Source organism: Coregonus lavaretus (assembly GCF_964263955.1).
Source record: "Coregonus lavaretus genome assembly, chromosome: 5".
NCBI lineage: Eukaryota > Metazoa > Chordata > Actinopteri > Salmoniformes > Salmonidae > Coregonus > Coregonus lavaretus.
Window position 1 is genome coordinate 24,327,107 of NC_139992.1, and position 19,142 is coordinate 24,346,248.

Consider the following 19,142-nt stretch of genomic DNA (forward strand, 5'->3'; position numbering starts at 1 on the left):
TGTAATTACAGAAAACACTGCTTCATCCACTGCCACAGTTATTAAAGCATCCATCCCACTGATCCCACAGCACAGCACAACAGGCCTCGGGGAGCTGTAAGACTAACGCAGCAAACATCACCACTGCTGTATCATTTCCCGCAAGAGCAGAGACATGCTCCCTCTCTCACGCTTCCGCTCTCCAACACGGTCGACCAACAAGGAAATTACTTTGTTCATTAGGAGGATATTAGCCACCCGGGGAACACAGTTCGACAATCAGCAGAAGAGTATATGTGTAATTGGAGATGTTATCAGTGCTCCGACAGGGGGGCTGATAGGAAAGGGAATATTGTAGTGAGTTTATGAATATTGAGGAGGAGAGGTGAGAATATAACACTAGGGGGAGGGCCTTAGCCTTGTCAATCCCATGTCCCCTGAGGCGGGATTGGAGGATTCCATCGCTGTCATAATAGCTGCTCATATTTAGAGCCACTGTAGGAATCGTTTGGAATGTTGAAGTCTTAGCGATTACATCCTATGTTGCTTTGTGAAACCTGCCTCAACCATCCTGGTTTTTGGCGTAACTGGAGTGGATAATTTTCTCAGGTTGATTCATATTGTATGATAAACACTCCTCCCTGTCTTTTCCAGAGGTCTTCCATACATTACCACTGGTGAATTCTATCCAGATCTTATCGCCAGTCTGAACACAGACACCTCAGTTTTCTCCCTCCCTCTTCCTCATTTTGCTTCATATTCTCTCCCTCTCTCTCTCTCTCTCATCATGTTTCTCTCCATCTCCCTCAACTGCTTTTCCTCAGCACCTCCCTCCCTCTCCTTTTCCCTGTTTTCTCCCCCCTCCCCCTGGACAGTGGATGGTATGTGTATTCTCTCCTCAGTCAGGCTCAGCCCTCTGGGTTCTGAATTATCCTCTTTAGTTCTTCATCCCATTATCAGACATCCGCTTCTAGGTTTTTCTCCCTCACCTCTTCTCTTCTCTCCTGCGCCCGCTGTGCTGTGTGTGTGATTTAGACCGCTCCCACGGGTGCATTGCAATGGCACCGTTTCACAGCCCTTCCCGGAATGCACAAGTGTGCTATTCCGACCTGGGAACTAGGGATGCACATTTCGGTCAATTTTGCTGCCGACTAACCAACCCTCATTAACATTTTTTCAACCAGTAAAATGAGGTGACCAACAGAAAATACTATACATGCATACAAGGAACAGACATTTTTCATTAAGAGCCTTAATGGAAACATGCAACAATAGCAAGCCTATTGTCTTACTGTCAAAAGGCTTTAGCCTGTTATTGAACCTGTAATGAAGCAGCTGATAAAATGTAATTTTCAAACATTTGCCAAAATGCAATTTGTGGAAAAACACCGTTCTAAACAGCGCACCTAATGCGAGCAGTTCCATATGTGACAGAGATGAAAAGCCTAAATTGGCTTCTGGACAACGAAAGAAAGTTGATATGAAAACCAATAGATCAGGAGAGAAATGCTGTAATTGTCTTCACGTTTCTATGGTTGGATTTGGCTATGCTACTTTGAAGCAAGGTAAGACATGCCTCATGTAAAGTAAAATGTTCAGGTTTCAAACAACTATACTGCCTCAAGCTCACATTGCAAAGTGGTGGTGATGCCCTGCCTACCGTTGACTATAGCCAGAGATACTATATATAATGACAAGATGGTCTTGTCTCCGCCCTAATAATAGCAGTCTTTGTCCCAAAGGCGGGAAGGCAGGCGGTCTGCTTATAGCCTATGTACCCGAATGGCGAATGGAAGGCGTGCTTTAATTACGAGTTGAGATTGAGAAATTAAAATAGTAGCTCTTTTTAATCATGGCCATCAAAACAGTTAACACGCAATTGCATTTATAATTGTTATTTGTTGCGCAATGACTGGGCTTATAAAAATAACGTTTCACTCCAGTACCAGGTTTTTGAAGAGCTGCTCTCGTGCTGTCTGACAGGTGATAGGCTATTCCGCTCCTCAAACTAGGCTCTGTATCCTGTGCGCATGTGTTAAATAAGATTCATGGCGACTAACGTAAATACACAGGCGGGAATTAAATTCCACTAAATTATGTAAATTAACTTATAGATCGCTAAGCATGACCGGTCAAATGTATTTTTGGAGGCTAACCGATTAACGGTTAACATCCCTACTGGGAACCGATCATATAAAGACATGACCTACATGCTGAAAAACAACTAACTAACTAACTAACTAACTAACGGGCTGCACGGAAGAATACTGTACCAAGTTAGCTAGCTGAATAAACTAAGTTGGAGTCTGTTCCCAGAAAACATTGAACCGCTGTAGTTTACAACAATTATAATTTCTAAAGTGGAAGTTGGGAGAGTTATATTTGAGTGTTTCAGTGAAACGTAAGTGAGGGAGGCCCCACTCTCTCGCTTTCCCAGATGTTTAGTTAATTTCATTCCGATCTCCTTTGCATTATTGTAGCCTTTTCTGTAGCCTGTCAACTATGTGTCTGTCTATCCCTGTTCTCTCCTCTCTGCACAGGCCATACAAACGCCTCACACCTCGTGGCTGCTGCCACTCTAATCTGGTGGTCCCTGCGCGCACGACCCACGTGGAGTTCCAGGTCTCCGGCAGCCTCTGGAACTGCCGTTCTGCGGCCAACAAGGCAGAGTTCATCTCAGCCTATGCTACCCTCCAGTCCCTCGACTTCTTGGCGCTGACGGAAACATGGATTACCACAGAAAACACTGCTCCTGGGGAAGGACTGCCCGCTCCATGATCTCGCCATCACGGTTGACAACTCCATTGTGTCCTCCTCCCAAAGTGCAAGAACCTTGGCGTGACCCTGGACAACACCCTTTCGTTCTCCGCTAACATCAAAGCGGTAACCCGATCCTGCAGGTTCATGCTCTACAACATTCATAGAGTACGACCCTACCTTACACAGAAAGCGGCACAGGTCCTAATCCAGGCACTTGTCATCTCCCGTCTGGATTACTGCAACTCGCTGTTGGCTGGGCTCCCTGCCTGTGCCATTAAACCCCTACAACTTATCCAGAACACTGCAGCCCGTCTGATGTTCAACCTTCCCAAGTTCTCTCATGTCACCCCGCTCCTCCGCACACTCCACTGGCTTCCAGTTGAGGCTCGCATCTACTACAAGACCATGGTGCTTGCCTACGGAGCTGTGAGGGGAACGGCACCTCCTTACCTTCAGGCTCTGGTCAGACACTACACCCAAATGAGGGCACTACGTTCATCCACCTCTGGCATGCAAGTCCCCCTACCTCTACGGAAGCACAGTTCCCGCTCAGCCCAGTCAAAGCTATTCGCTGCTCTGGCACCCCAATGGTGGAACAAGCTCCCCCACGACGCCTGGACAGCGGAGTCACTGACCACCTTCCGGAGACACTTGAAACCCTACCTCTTTAAGGAATACCTGGAATAGTATAAAAGTCATCCTTCTACCTCCCCCTCCCCCCCATAAAAAAAGGTGGCTGTCCCACTGGCTATCATAAGTTGAATGCACCAATTTGTAAGTCGCTCTGGATAAGAGCGTCTGCTAAATGACTTAAATGTAAATGAAGGAAGGGGAGCTGTTGACCATGGGATGGCATCCACATTTATGATCGAATTACCTAATCGTTTAATTTATCCTTCCGTGCAGGACTGTTGTGATAGGAACACATGGTGCTAGCAGGTCTGTAGTGTAGTAATTGATTAGCAGGCCTGGGGATCAAAGCCTGTTTAATTTGCAGCTTGGGGTCTGCGGGACGACCAGGTGCCCAAACAAACCTGAACTCAGCTGCCCCTTCAAATCGCTATGGCAACTGCTTTCTGAGCTGACCATAGAGTAGGGTGGGGGTGGAGGGAGACATGCTCCCTGGAAGGCACCCTGGATTCTGCTGTGTGAGGGTAATACAATGTGAGCCCTGTTGTGCTGTCTAGGGTTGTAGGAAGGGCAGGCAGGTGTCCATATCATGTCTCCGCTCTCATCCCATCCCACAATGCAACAAGGGTATCGTACTTTGTGATGTCACTATGCATCAGCCTACCCGATCTGTGAAGCAGAGTGAACGAGGAGTGAAGAGAGGGAGCAACGTTTTGGAATAAGATGCAGCCCTGGTTGCATGATATCCTCAGTTGTGGGCTCTCCTGGGCTTGGTTAAAGTACACTCAACATCCAGGCAATGCAAGTAGACATGTACTTACACAAAGACAGACACTGCATAAGGAGTCAGTGCATGAGTTAGCAAAGTGCACTGGAAACACTGCCAACACTGCCAATCCAACTAGAGTCAATCAATCAAATGTCACCACAAACATCACTTGATTAAAAAATAACATCTCCTTATACGGCCACATTAATGTAGTAAATGTTAATAAACATGAGAAGGTTGTTGACATTGTTGTGTGTATGATGTCTGCCTGGCCCTGCAGTGGGACTGCCTGGCCAGTGGTGTGGCTTTCAGTCCAGTTTACAGTGCTGATCAATGTAACCCGACCCGGTGCTCCCCGGAGAGCAGTTTCCAAGTATGTTGTCTGTCTGTTCTCCATCCATCCACAATAAACAGGATGGCCCTCGCTGCTCTGCTCTCTGTGACCGATGGCTGACCTCGATTACAGGTCAAACGCTTTCCAACTCAATCAATGCTCAGTTGATGGGACTGACTGAGTGACTATGATCCCCTGTTATGCGTGTAGGCAAGGCAGACAGTTAGGGATATGATCCTATGGTGACAGTCAGCAACCCACTGGTAGGCTAAACCACTATCACCACAACATCCACCACAAGGTAAGGACTACGCCCACAGACTGTAGTGTGGTAAGACTGTTGTTGTCCTTACCTGGCTCTGTGTCATTGGGCCACAGACAGAGTATTACAGCACTGAGTTTAGTGCTGCAGGGTGAGGATCAGGCTCAGTGATACTGTTAATAACATATCTGTTCTAGTAACACGTGTTACAGGTTTTGGTTTTTCCATTTATGTTTTGAGGTTGGACTTTAGCACGTATAGCTCGTTAGCACATAGGGCACACTGATTGGTGTCACCTCGTTAGTCAGTATGTGTTACATCTGTGCTGGTTGCCATCTCGTTAGCTGGAAGGTGTTTCACCTGTGCTGGCCCAGGTGCTATTTAAGAGTGGCTGGCCCAGTGCTCCAGTTGTCTTGAGAGATGGAGGGTCAACACCTTTAGTTGAGTCTCCCTATTTGATTTCTAGAAAAACATTCCTTTGTCTGATCTTCCCTGTTTTCGTTTTGCTCCACCATTTTGGCTTGCTTCCTGTCTTTAAGTTTGGTGTTTTTTGTGTTGTATTTTTTGCCACTTCCTGGGCAAATTTAGTGGATGCTCATGGGGTGTCTTTTAGGTTCCAGTTGTTGTTGCTAGCCAACTTTCAGTGGACACCCCCATGAGTGTCTTTCAGAACCCCTCCTAAAACCCTGGCTGTTTTGGTTGTTGTCAGTGACTCTGTTAGTTCCCACTTCTGTTTGAGTGACATTCTTTGGTTTTGTTGCTGGGGAACGTAAGAAACGGGACAGCAGTTCAGCTGTAGCACTGTAAACTCTGCTACTGCTGGACTGCATCCCATGTGAGCATAGGTAGGTTATCATCAGTATCACTGAACACCCTGCAGCCCAGTCTGCCAGACAGAGTAGCCTGTAACAGAATGCCAGTTAGAGTGTATTCTCCAAGCCTGTTGCATCATCCAGTGTGTATTCTCCAAGCCTGTTGCATCATCCAGAGTGTATTCTCCAAGCCTGTTGCATCATCCAGTGTGTATTCTCCAAGCCTGTTGCATCATCCAGTGTGTATTCTCCAAACCTGTTGCATAATCCAGTGTGTATTCTCCAAACCTGTTGCATAATCCAGAGTGTGTTCTCCAAGCCTGTTGCATAATCCAGAGTGTATTCTCCAAGTTTGACACGTGGTGTAACCTCAGCTGTAGAGAACCAGGCTTCCCTAATTGGAAAGCCTGGTGAAGTCAATGGCAGAAAGTAGCTAAAAAGGGCTGGAAACCCGGTGTAAATTAGTTACGCCTCGCAACATGTCAAACCAAACAAATGCTTGCTTGGGCAGAGCTCAAAGGTCCCCACTAGATTATTGCAATAGCAAGAGTTCCATTTTCTGCAATGTTGCAAACTAGCAATTGCAACAAATCTCTGCAAAATGTGTCCTACCTAGTCGGAAAACACCATAACGGCACTTCTACAGGCATGTACAGTGGGGAAAAAAAGTATTTAGTCAGCCACCAATTGTGCAAATTCTCCCACTTAAAAATATGAGAGAGGCCTGTAATTTTCATCATAGGTACACGTCAACTATGACAGAGAAAATGAGGAAAAAAAATCCAGAAAATCACATTGTAGGATTTTTAATGAATTTATTTGCAAATTATGGTGGAAAATAAGTATTTGGTCAATAACAAAAGTTTCTTAATACTTTGTTATATACCCTTTGTTGGCAATGACACAGGTCAAACGTTTTCTGTAAGTCTTCACAAGGTTTTCACACACTGTTGCTGGTATTTTGGCCCATTCCTCCATGCAGATCTCCTCTAGAGCAGTGATGTTTTGGGGCTGTCGCTGGGCAATACGGACTTTCAATTCCCGCCAAAGATTTTCTATGGGGTTGAGATCTGGAGACTGGCTAGGCCACTCCAGGACCTTGAAATGCTTCTTACGAAGCCACTCCTTCGTTGCCCGGGCGGTGTGTTTGGGATCATTGTCATGCTGAAAGACCCAGCCACGTTTCATCTTCAATGCCCTTGCTGATGGAAGGAGGTTTTCACTCAAAATCTCATGATACATGGCCCCATTCATTCTTTCCTTTACACGGATCAGTCGTCCTGGTCCCTTTGCAGAAAAACAGCCCCAAAGCATGATGTTTCCACCCCCATGCTTCACAGTAGGTATGGTGTTCTTTGGATGCAACTCAGCATTCTTTGTCCTCCAAACACGACGAGTTGAGTTTTTACCAAAAAGTTATATTTTGGTTTCAACTGACATTCTCCCAATCCTCTTCTGGATCATCCAAATGCACTCTAGCAATCTTCAGATGGGCCTGGACATGTACTGGCTTAAGCAGGGGGACACGTCTGTACTGCAGGATTTGAGTCCCTGGCAGCGTAGTGTGTTACTGATGGTAGGCTTTGTTACTTTGGTCCCAGCTCTCTGCAGGTCATTCACTAGGTCCCCCCGTGTAGTTCTGGGATTTTTGCTCACCGTTCTTGTGATCATTTTGACCCCACAGGGTGAGATCTTGCGTGGAGCCCCAGATCGAGGGAGATTATCAGTGGTCTTGTATGTCTTCCATTTCCTAATAATTGCTCCCACAGTTGATTTCTTCAAACCAAGCTGTTTACCTATTGCAGATTCAGTCTTCCCAGCCTGGTGCAGGTCTACAATTTTGTTTCTGGTGTCCTTTGACAGCTCTTTGGTCTTGGCCATAGTGGAGTTTGGAGTGTGACTGTTTGAGGTTGTGGACAGGTGTCTTTTATACTGATAACAAGTTCAAACAGGTGCCATTAATACAGGTAACGAGTGGAGGACAGAGGAGCCTCTTAAAGAAGAAGTTACAGGTCTGTGAGAGCCAGAAATCTTGCTTGTTTGTAGGTGACCAAATACTTATTTTCCACCATAATTTGCAAATAAATTCATTAAAAATCCTACAATGTGATTTTCTGGATTTTTTTTCCTCATTTTGTCTGTCATAGTTGACGTGTACCTATGATGAAAATTACAGGCCTCTCTCATCTTTTTAAGTGGGAGAACTTGCACAATTGGTGGCTGACTAAATACTTTTTTTCCCCACTGTATGTGGGGGAGGGTTGTTGAAATGTAACATCCAATAAAAATCTAGCCACTAGAAGTCAGCGGACCATTCTAGCCATTTTGGCTAATACTAAATTTGTTACAACAACTTGATTTCGGGCTATGGCTACGCGAGACTACCTCAGCTGTTACCCCTTAACCCAGCATGACGTCTACTCTGTTACCCCTTAACCCAGCATGACGCCTACTCTGTTACCCCTTAATCCAGCATGACGTCTACTCTGTTACCCCTTAACCCAGCATGACGTCTACTCTGTTACCCCTTAATCCTGTGGGTGGGTCTGTGGGTGTCCTAGAGCAAAACAACCGACATGTACGTGTTCATGAGAGTCTCACTTTTAGTGTGTAGCCCAAACTGTTCGGACGCTACAGACAGAAGTTGGCAGATGGGCTGTACCGACTTCAGACAAGTCCCGAGACGCTTGTGGGGGTCGAAGAGCAATACGGAGAACGCCATCGTCTTTGTGAGAGTCTCATCTTTCCATAGGAGGGTCATTATAGTTTGTAGGCCAAACCGTTCGGACGCTACAGACGATTTTGTGAGAAGACCGGTTTCCGGATGTTTCATGGTCTGACAAACGCCACTCTAGCTCTGTCACCTTTCACCGCAGTTGCGGAAATGCGACATCGGCGGATGCAGTAGATTGAGACAGATCTCTAGCTTAAACTGACTGATTTTTATGGGGATACTTTTATTATGCTAATTCCATTTCCGCAGGGGCGCGGACATCGACTATGGGGTGTTAACCCAGCATGACTTTCACTCTGTTACCCCTCAACTCTGCATGACGTCAACTCTGTTACCACTCCACTCCGTTCCCTCCATCTGAACACACTGCTGTATTGTTAGCTCAGTCTCAGCTCCACATTCTCTCACCCCAGCCTCAACTGAACTGTCCTCCATTACAAGAACAGGCGTTTGTTATTATTCCTGCCTGAACCATTCAGTGTTCAAAACAAAAGCCTGATTATACTTTCACTATCTACTGTGAACATCAGCTCTTATGTTTCTACTCAACACAACACTAACACTAACAGGGTTATCTGACAGAGACTGGTGCCATGAGGAGAATGGACACCCAATCCTCTTTTTACAAATCCAGGCCTGTACCACTATCATAGTGGGCGAAGCATAGATAGGCTTGGGTTAGCACAAACACACAGAGATCATTCCCCTTTCTTTGACATGTAAAGGCACTGCAGAGACAGACAGTAGAGATGAGAATATATGAGACGCTGAGAGGAGGGGGGCTCTAGGGAGGGAAGCACAGATATCACAGAGTCTGAAAGCCTCTTCCAACATGTTCCCTCTGATACACACCAAACAAACAACTGACACACACACACACACTGAAGGATCAATATAGCCTAGTAGTCCTGTCTGTAGAGACTGCACCTCTCAAAAACAGAGAGAAAGAGTGAGAGAGGAACGAGTTACAAAAGCAGAGAGAGAGAGTGTGAGAGCAAGAGAGAGAAACTCATCAATAATGTGTTTTAGTGAGAAGTGTGAGCTGATGGTACTCATCAGTGTGGGGGTTCTGCCTCCTCTCCTCTCCTCTGTGTTTTCTGGCCAACCAACATGAGATCACTACCCAGCGCGGATATCTATCCAGCCACCATCACAGAGAACCAGGAGAGACAGACAGACCACACAACAGTACTGCAGCTCATTCACCATTTAACAGCAGCTCATCAAACACCACAAGAGCTTATGGACAATTTGCTCCATGGAACATTCTAATTTTCCATACAGAAAACGCATACATACACAGTACACACGCCACAAATGAGCCGCAGTCCAAGTTGTCTGATCTGCTTTATCTCAGAAAGCAGCTGCAGAGCTGAACAGTAACAGCAGCAACAACCAAGAAACTGATAGAGAGAGACTGGGTTGGTTGGATGGATGGGATCCACTGTTCATGGATGATACAGCCAAGCACGAACATGTACAGTATTTCTGAGGGAGGGTGTGCGTATAAGGAGAGGAAAGGTGAATTTATGTGTGTGTGTGTAGTTCAGAATAACGACATGGCACTTACCGAAGATATTGGTGGAATGTCCTTTCTTGGCGAGAGGTTTCAACTCATTGTGACCCCATCCGTACTGTCTGTAGCTGTCCCACGCATGCTTCATCATCTACAACACACACACACACACACACACACACAGGGGCTTTAGACACATCTGCAATACAGTAACATAACGTGAGTCTTGACTCTTGTTCCATCTGGAATAGAAACAGAACATTTAGAGAAAGACAATCGTGGCATTTTGTTGTGTCTGCTACAACACCATGAAATCATCTTGAACTATAGACTCTAAAGGGAGACAAGAGGCTTGTCACATACATTTCTTTCTTTTTTAACGACTCATACATACAGTCCTGCATGAAACATCTTAACTAGATAGCACAAAGAGAAACAAACAATCAGCGTTAACACGCAACCCTTTTTTCACCATCATTGCAGCCTCGACACTGGACAGAGAGAACGGCACAACACCTAGGCCTTTGTTCTGGAAAATGATGCTACTGAGATTGACAACCCCGTGCCCCCTCAGCCACTGGCCCCACCTCCACTCCAGCTCCTAGTGTGACCACAACCCTGTCAGTTCCACTGTCACTCAGTTTCTAGGTCAATGGCCAGCAGGTCCCTCACCACATCTCACACCATGGATGGGTGAACAGGACACAGTGTTTGTGCGCCATGTAACTACCTCTCTTCAGACAATATTGGTAAATTGTAGCCGTAGGGCTCCTCTCTCTACGCTTTTTCATCGTGTTATCCTTGACTGTCTGGAGGCACTGACTACACGTTTGTCTTGTGGATAAAAACATGGCTGTATTCTTAAAACACAACCTTTACAGAGGAACCATAAGAGATGGCCTGAGAATAAAGAGACAGAATAAAGAGAGAGAATAAAGAGAGAGAGAACAGGATAAAAGAGAAAGAGACAGGATCGTGAGGCAAGCCTTGACATGAAGACAGGGATGCTGACCAAACAAGAGAAGAGGAGACGCAAGGGAAATTCAAGGGAAACTGTGAGGACGATACTGCTGACTGGCAGAAAGAGTCACGCTTTCCCAAATCTCTACTGCACGCTCACCATTTGCATTTTCCCTCCTAAATCATCACCCTAGTCTGGAGGAGGACATTTTCTCACCCTGTTGGTCTGTCTCTGTCTGCCTGTCTGTTATGGCAGCCATCCAAAAATGTGAGACCAGGTTTTCCTCCTGTTTGTGCCAGAGTCTCCTCCTCTCCTTTGCCAGCCTCTCCTCTCGCCTCTCTTCTCCCAGCAGCACCAAGGCCAGGGAGGGAGGGAGCAAAGCCAATAAAACAGAGGGCCAGGAGTTTCATTGTGTTCTTGGCTTGCTGGCGTTCTATGACGCACTCGGTCTCCACACGCAGGAGATTATAAATCACAAACACACTGGGACAACACCACTTAACCATTGGCTCCCGATGACAAGGTAGACCTCCAATTGGCCAGTTTATCAAATGCTGATTGGCCCATCTGTTGAGGAATATAGGATTTACACAAACTGAATATTCAAATGTATATTACATTCTACACACTGATTGGACATTTCACTTAGTGTACCACTAAAATCCAATAGCCAACGAAACTCTCCCTTCATGCATGACTGTATATTACGTTTCAATAGATGCTGCTCCTACAGGTTAGGTTACCTTCCTGAGAACATATTGAATGTCAAGTTCACTGCAGACATACACACATACGTTACCATGCCGCTGCTGCTGCCTGTAGAGTGAGACGAGGCCAGGGCTGTGTCCCAAACAGCACCCTATTCCCTATGTAGTGCACCCTATGGGCCTTAGTCAAAAGTAGTGCACTTTAAAGGGTAAAGGGGTGCCATTTGGGACGAACACCAGAATGGTAATGTGTTATGTGGCATTGCAAGTATTTAAATCTGGCTTTGAAAAGGGAGAGGGTTTTGGTTGGCTCTGGTTCAGTCTGGTTTCAGCTCTCAGACGTCCACATTCTTCCCCAGCTTAGCTAAGCCTCAGCTTCTTCACTGAGACCATGGGAGCACTGATGAGGGATTCACAAATCACACTATAAGACAGAGGAATAATGTGCCTCAGCAAAAAGAGGGAGAATCTGCACACTGCAATAATACAGTGCCAGCTATGTTCCCAACTGTGGTCTTCTCTACTCTTGGCTTTTATTCCCAGTGACTGTTGAAGGCCTTCTGCTCATCACTCGTCGGTTAGCAGCCATCCTGCCTGTCTAACTCTGAGCTTGGGGAGGGAAGCATTGGGAAATGACAGCTTGTGGTGGGGTTCTCGTGTCTGTTAAATAAAACCCACGCTCCACAGAGATGGAGACAAAACACACAGACCGACATCTCTGGTGATTCATCTCTGAGCCAGAAAAACTTGTAAGAAACTCACAGCCAACCTCATGGTTCTGGCTGTGTTGGTTTGAGCATGGTTACTAAGAACACCAAGAATTTGGGTTTAATTCACACAAGGGCCACATATTCAGACCCCTTGACTTTTTCCACATTTTGTTACGTTACAGCCTTATTCTAAAATGGAATAAATACACTACTGGTCAAAAGATTTAGAACACCTACTCATTCAAGGGTTTTTCATTATTACTATGAAATAACACATATGGAATCATGTAGTAACCAAAAAAGTGACCGGAAGTGTACATTTTTTTCCTCATCAATCTACACACAACACCCCATAATGACAAAGCAAAAACAGGTTATACATTTTTGCAAATGTATTAAAAATAAAAAACAGAAATACCTTATTTACATATGTATTCAGACCCTTTGCTATGAAACTCAAAATTGAGCTCAGGTGCATCCTGTTTCCATTGATCATCCTTGAGATGTTTCCACAACATGATTGGAGTCCACCTGTGGTAAATTCAATTGATTGGACATGATTTGGAAAGGCACACACCTGTCTATATAAGGTCCCACAGTTGACAGTGCATGTCAGATCAAAAACCAACCCATGAGGTCGAAGGAATTGTCCGTAGGGCTCCGAGACAGGATTGTGTCGAGTCACAGATCTGGGGAAGGGTACCAAAAACTTTCTGCAGCATTGAAGGTCCCCAAGAACACATTGTCCTCAATCATTCTTAACCTGAAGAAGTTTGGAAACACCAAGACTCTTCCTAGAGCTGGCCGCCCGGAAAGAACTGAGCAATCGGGGGAGAAAGGCCTTGATCAGGGAGGTGACCAAGAACCCGATGGTCACTCTGACAGAGCTCCAGAGTTCCTCTGTGGAGATCGGAGAACCTTCCAGAAGGACAACCATCTCTGCAGCACTCCACCAATCAGGCCTTAGTGGTAGAGTGATGGAAGCCACTCCTCAGTAAAAGGCATGACAGCCCACTTAGAGTTTGCCAAAAGGCACCTAAAGACTCTCAGACAATGAGAAACAAGATTCTCTGGTCTGATGAAACCAAGATTGAACTCTTTGGCCTGAATGCCAAGTGTCACGTCTGGAGGAAACCTGGCACCATCCCTACGGTGAAGCATGGTGGTGGCAGCATCATGCTGTGGGGATGTTTTTCAGCGGCAGGGACTGGGAGACTAGTCAGGAGAGGGAAAGATGAACGGAGCAAAGTACAGAGAGATCCTTGATGAAAACCTGCTCCAGAGCGCTCAGGACCTCAGACTGGGGCGAAGGTTCACCTTCTAACAGGACAACAACCCTAAGCACACAACCAAGACAACGCAGGAGTGGCTTCGGGACAAGTCTCTGAATGTCCTTGAGTGGCCCAGCCAGAGCCCGGACTTGAACCCGATCGAACATCTCTGGAGAGACCTGAAAATAGCTGTAAAGCGACGCTCCACATCCAACCTGACAGAGCTTGAGAGGATCTGCAGAGAAGAATGGGAGAAACTACCCAAATACAGGGGTGCCAAGCTAGGAGCGTCATACCCCAGAAGACTCGAGGCTGTAATTGCTGCAAAGGTGCTTCAACAAAGAACTGAGTAAAGGGTCTGAATACTTACATAAATGTGATATTTCCGTTTTTTTTTTTAAATACATGTGCAAAATGGGGTATTGTCATTATGGGGTATTGTGTGTAGATTGATGAGCATTTTTTCAAATCCATTTTAGAATAAGGCTGTAACGTAACAAAATGTGGAAAAAGTCAAGGGGTCTGAATACTTTCCGAATGCACTTTAGCCTATGTGTTAACTAAGTCGCATTGGATGAAAACATCTATTAAATAACAATCATTATCTTGGTCTGTCTAGCAGTAGAAAGCAGATTCCGACCTACAGTTATGCTTGTTTACATTGAGCTGCACTGGGATCAGAACGTAATCATGGTTACATTAAGACACCGTGGCTCCGGTGCGAGATATGGGTTGAAAAACATACAGTACCTCAATGCAGGGATGGGCTACTTCACTGTACTCCAAATTGTACCTTTATCCACACGGATACATCGAGAAGATTGAAATACTGCCCTTTTCATCCTCATGCTAGCTAGAAGTAGCCACAGCAGTCATTATGGAATGGCACGTCGCGTTGAACAACAAAGGAGCTGATTGGCTGACGCTGCCATTTAACCCCCTAGAGTCGACATCTGAATATCCCTTTGGGCATGGTGCAGTTATTAATTACACTTTGGATGATGTATCAATACACCCAGTCACAACAATGATAACTATTCCTAACTCAGTTGCCGGAGAGGAAGGAAACCGCTCAGATACAGTATTTCACCGTGAGGCCAATGGTGATTTTAAAACAGTTACAGAGTTTAATGGCTGTGATAGGAGAAAACTGAGGATGGATCAACAACATTGTAGTTACTCCACAATACTAACATAAATGACAGAGTGAAAAGAAGGAAGCCTGTACAAAATATTCCAAAATATGCATCCTGTTTGCAATAATGCACTAAAGTATTACTGCAAACATTTTTTGAAAATAAATTAACTTTTTATCCTTAATGGAAAGCGTTATGTTTGGGGCAAATCCAACACAACACATCACTGAGTACCACCCTTCATATTTTAAAGCATGGTGGTGGGTGCATCATGTTATGGGTATGCTTGTCATCGGCAAGGACTTACAAGTTTCTTTTTTTTTATAAAAAGAAAAGGAATAGAGCTAAGCACAGGCAAAATCCTAGAGGAAAACTTGGTTCAGTCTCCTTTCCAACAGACTCTGGGAGACAAATTCAACTTTCAGCAGGACAATTACCAAATACAAGGCCAAATATACACTGGAGTTGCTTACCAAGACGACATTGAATGTTCGAGTGTACTAGTTACAGTTTTAACTTAAAATCGGCTTACGAATCTAATGACAATACTTGAAAATTACTGTCTAGCAATGATCAAAAAGCAATTTGATTTTGGCAGAGCTTGAATGATTTTTAAAATAATAAAATGTGCAAAGCTCTTAGAAACGTACCCAGAAAGACTCACAGCTGTAATCACTGCCAAAGGTGATTCTAACATGTATTGATTCAGGGGTTTGAAAACTTTTCTAATCAAGATATTTTAGCTTTATTTTCCATTAATACAACATTTTAAAAGTAATATTTCTTCCACTTTCACAGAGTATTTTGAGTAGATGGTTGACAAAAAATGATAATGAAATCAATTTTAATCCCACTTTGTAACAACAAAATGTGGAAAAAGTCCAGGGTTGTGAATACTTTCTGAAGGCACTGTAGCTATAGATAGGCTAATAGGCATTGTCCCTATTAAGCTATTGTTTTGACGGTGGATTTATTGTATTATTTTGCATGAATAACCTAGTTTTACGCAGCACAAACTTTGTATCCAATCTGCGAGAGAGTGTGAGGACGGCTAAAGTAGGCTATAGGCCTACAGGACAGTTATGTAAAAAAATAAAAATAATAATCAATTGATTACTAATTAGTATGCTGGTGCATCGAACATTTATTTTACAATCTGCAATGTCTGAATTTCCCACTTTAATGACTGAATAAGTAAATACATTATCGCCACCAGTCAGCATTTTAAATAGCAGCATTGCGACACTGTAGGCCTATAGTTTCGTAAAACATAAACGTCAGGCTTAACATGAGAAAATGAAGAACCCCCGCCCAAAAAAAAGGTATCCATTAAAGAAAATCTATAGACTAATACAAGCACTAGCACCACATAATGTGATACCCTATCGATAGCCAGCCACGTAGACGACGCAATTCCAGAACCATGGACAGTGATTGGTAGTCTATACTTTGTGAGTGGCTGACACCTTAGATTTACATTTTTAGGGAGGTGGGGGGCCCAAACTCCGACTTTGCGGGCATCCAGAGTAGGCTTGGGCGGTATAGCATATATACCCTAAACCGGGGTATTTGGAAAAAGCCACGGGATGGGTTTTAAATACCATCAATACCGTTGAAACCATTTAAGTTTTTCAATACATTTTAATATTTGTAGTTACTTTTTAAGTAAATACCTGCAGTCAACTTGTGCAATACGTTAGGACAGTGGTCACCAACTTTTCTAAATCAAGATCACTTTCTGAGTCAAAATGCAAGCCAAGAACTTAAAAACATAAGACTTTGCAACATTAACCAATTAAAAACAGTTCTGTAGCAATGAGGTTTGTGCAGTAGGATATAGGTCCAATACATTATCACTGCATATTGGCAATGCTTGAATTGCCCAGCCAATGATGTTCTTCTCAAACCATTTTCAAATTATATACGTTTTTTAATTGGTATATGATCACACTGGTAATAGATAATTTGTCGTATTACTCATGAGACCCAGCTGAGTGAACATAATATTATTCATATTTTTTTTACTGGCCTGCATCTGATAGTCAGTCTGAGGGGAGGGAGGGAGCAGCGATGAGGCTGCCTCTCACCCAACTCACTGTCCCTCCACTCTCCCTCCCTCCACTGAGAAAAGGGGACACAGTCCAGCTGATGGCTAAACTGAAGTCGCACTGCATTATTTCTGCCTCATACATCAATTCATGTTGTTACTCCTATGACCAGAGAAAGTGAAATATTCCTTGTTATTAAAAAAGACAAGCCGCTAATTGTCACGCCCTGGCTCTAGGGACTCTTTTAAGTTGAGCCAGGGTGTGTAGAGTTTATGTTTTGTGCTCGTTGTGTCTAGTCTAGTTTTTGTATATCTATGTTGGCCAGAGTGGTTCTCAGTCAGAGGCAACGAGTATCAGCTGTTGCTGGTTGTCTCTGATTGGGAATCATATTTAGTCAGGTGGTTTTCCCACAGTGTTTGTGGGATCTTGTTCCGTGTTGGTTTGTGTTTTGCACCTGTGGACGTCACGTATCGATTTGTTGTTTTGTTCGTGTATCATTTAATAAATAAGTATGTTCACCTTCCACGCTGCGCCTTGGTCCTCTATATCCGACGAGCGTGACAGAAGATCCCACCAATACAGGACCAAGCAGCGTGCCCAGGCAGGAGAGGAGAAGCGGCGCCAACCGGGCAGTCGTCGGACAGGCGAGGGGCACCCCCAAGAAATGTTTAGGGGGGGGCACATGGCAGGGACGACGGGGCCACTGGAGGCAGATAAGGGGCGAGTTGGTGGACGAGGAGAGAAGGCCACCGGGTTACGGGAGCCATTGGTGTATAGAGGGAAGGAAAATGTAGAGGCACGGCGAGAGGTACTGAAGTGTGTTGCCAGTCCGGTCCGGCCCGTTCCTGATCCCCGTGTAAGGCCAGTGGTGTGTGTTCCCAGTACAGTCCGGCCTGTTCCTGTCCATCGCGCCAAGCCTATGGTGCGCGTCGCCAGCCCGGCCCGGCCTGTTCCTGCCCCTCGCACCAAGCCTATGGTGCGCGTCGCCAGCCCGGCCCGGCCTGTTCCTGCTCCCCGCACCAAGCCAATGGTGCGCGTCGCCAACCCGGCCCGGCCCGTTCCTGCTCCCCGCACCAAGCTAGTGATGCGCGTCGCCAGCCCGGCCCGGCCTGTTCCTGCTCCCCGCACCAAGCCAATGGTGCGCGTCGCCAGCCTGGTCCGGCCTGTTCCTGCTCCCCGCACCAAACCTGTGGTGCGCATCGCCAGCCCGTGCCCGTTTCACCGGTGCCTGGTCAGGTACCGGTCAGCTGCTCCACACCGGAGCCTGAGCAATCCGCTCCACCGAAGTCCAGTCCAGCTCCAGCCAGTGGGGCTAGACCAGACCAGGGGCACTACGGGGGGGTTAGTAGAGGGTGGTGGTCGAGGAATGCCCACCCCTGTTCGGTGATGTTTAGGCGCGGTCGCAGTCCGGGCCTTTAGGGGGGGGGGGGGTACTGTCACGCCCTGGCTCTAGGGACTCTTAAGTTGAGCCAGGGTGTGTAGAGTTTATGTTTTGTGCTCGTTGTGTCTAGTCTAGTTTTTGTATATCTATGTTGGCCAGAGTGGTTTTCAGTCAGAGGCAACGAGTATCAGCTGTTGCTGGTTGTCTCTGATTGGGAACCATATTTAGTCAGGTGGTTTTCCCACAGTGTTTGTGGGATCTTGTTCCGTGTTGGTTTGTGTTTTGCACCTGTGGACGTCACGTATCGATTTGTTGTTTTGTTCGTGTATCATTTAATAAATAAGTATGTTCAACTTCCACGCTGCGCCTTGGTCCTCTATATCCGACGAGCGTGACACTAATAATAACAACGCAAGCTTATCAGAACACTTTGCTATACTCATCATTGCAGCTGCAGTGCTGGAGTATGCACATTTTATGGCTTATAAAAGTGTTGACAGTGCTGAATAACTTAAACATAAAAAAAAGCAGCTCTTTGCTGAATTCGTTGAGTCTCTCTCTAGTCACGTTAATTTTTTTACGTTTAGAATTTCTTCTTTGTGAGTTCGAGCTTTCTTTTTACAGTCTATGGCTTGAGGAAACTGTGCAGACATGGTGATCTGAGCTATCTGATTGGCCAGCGGTAGGCATATAGGTGCATTTGATTTTCTCTCTGGGCCTGGTTCAAAATGGGAAAACTTAGCCTTGCTAGCGCCAGGGCTGCTGAATCAAGCGCACCTAACGCCAACTGCGCAAATGAATAAAAAATAGGAACGCAAGACTTTATCGTTGTCAAAACTTTGTTCATTTGCACAATGTCTCTCGTTCACATTTGCTGTTAAATGTCCAAACTCACCAAAAATTATATTCAGTAGCTCCAACTATATATATGTGTAACTTTATGAGCATGATTGCCTGTCTTTGCAATTCGTTTAACTTTGTTTGCGCTCATTAGCATATTTATCTAGCAGCCTCCATGTAAATTCGCTGTTACTTGTACTAATTATGTTAGCATTCTTGTAATAGACGCCTAATAAGCTTTTTTGCATTTTTTGGCGCCCCCTTGTGTACTATGCCGGTAATACCGTAAATC

At 45.3% G+C, this 19,142-nt stretch overlaps 1 protein-coding gene across 1 annotated transcript in view; it reads right to left on the reverse strand.

Annotated features, from left to right (window-relative positions):
- Window positions 1–19,142, reverse strand: part of LOC311129440 (mannosyl-oligosaccharide 1,2-alpha-mannosidase IB-like) — a 101,210-nt gene that overhangs the window by 39,964 nt on the left and 42,104 nt on the right. The window contains exon 5 of the mRNA XM_084161723.1: window positions 9,851–9,947. Coding sequence (XP_084017849.1) covers window positions 9,851–9,947 — 97 coding nt within the window. The remainder of the gene's footprint in view (window positions 1–9,850; window positions 9,948–19,142) is intronic.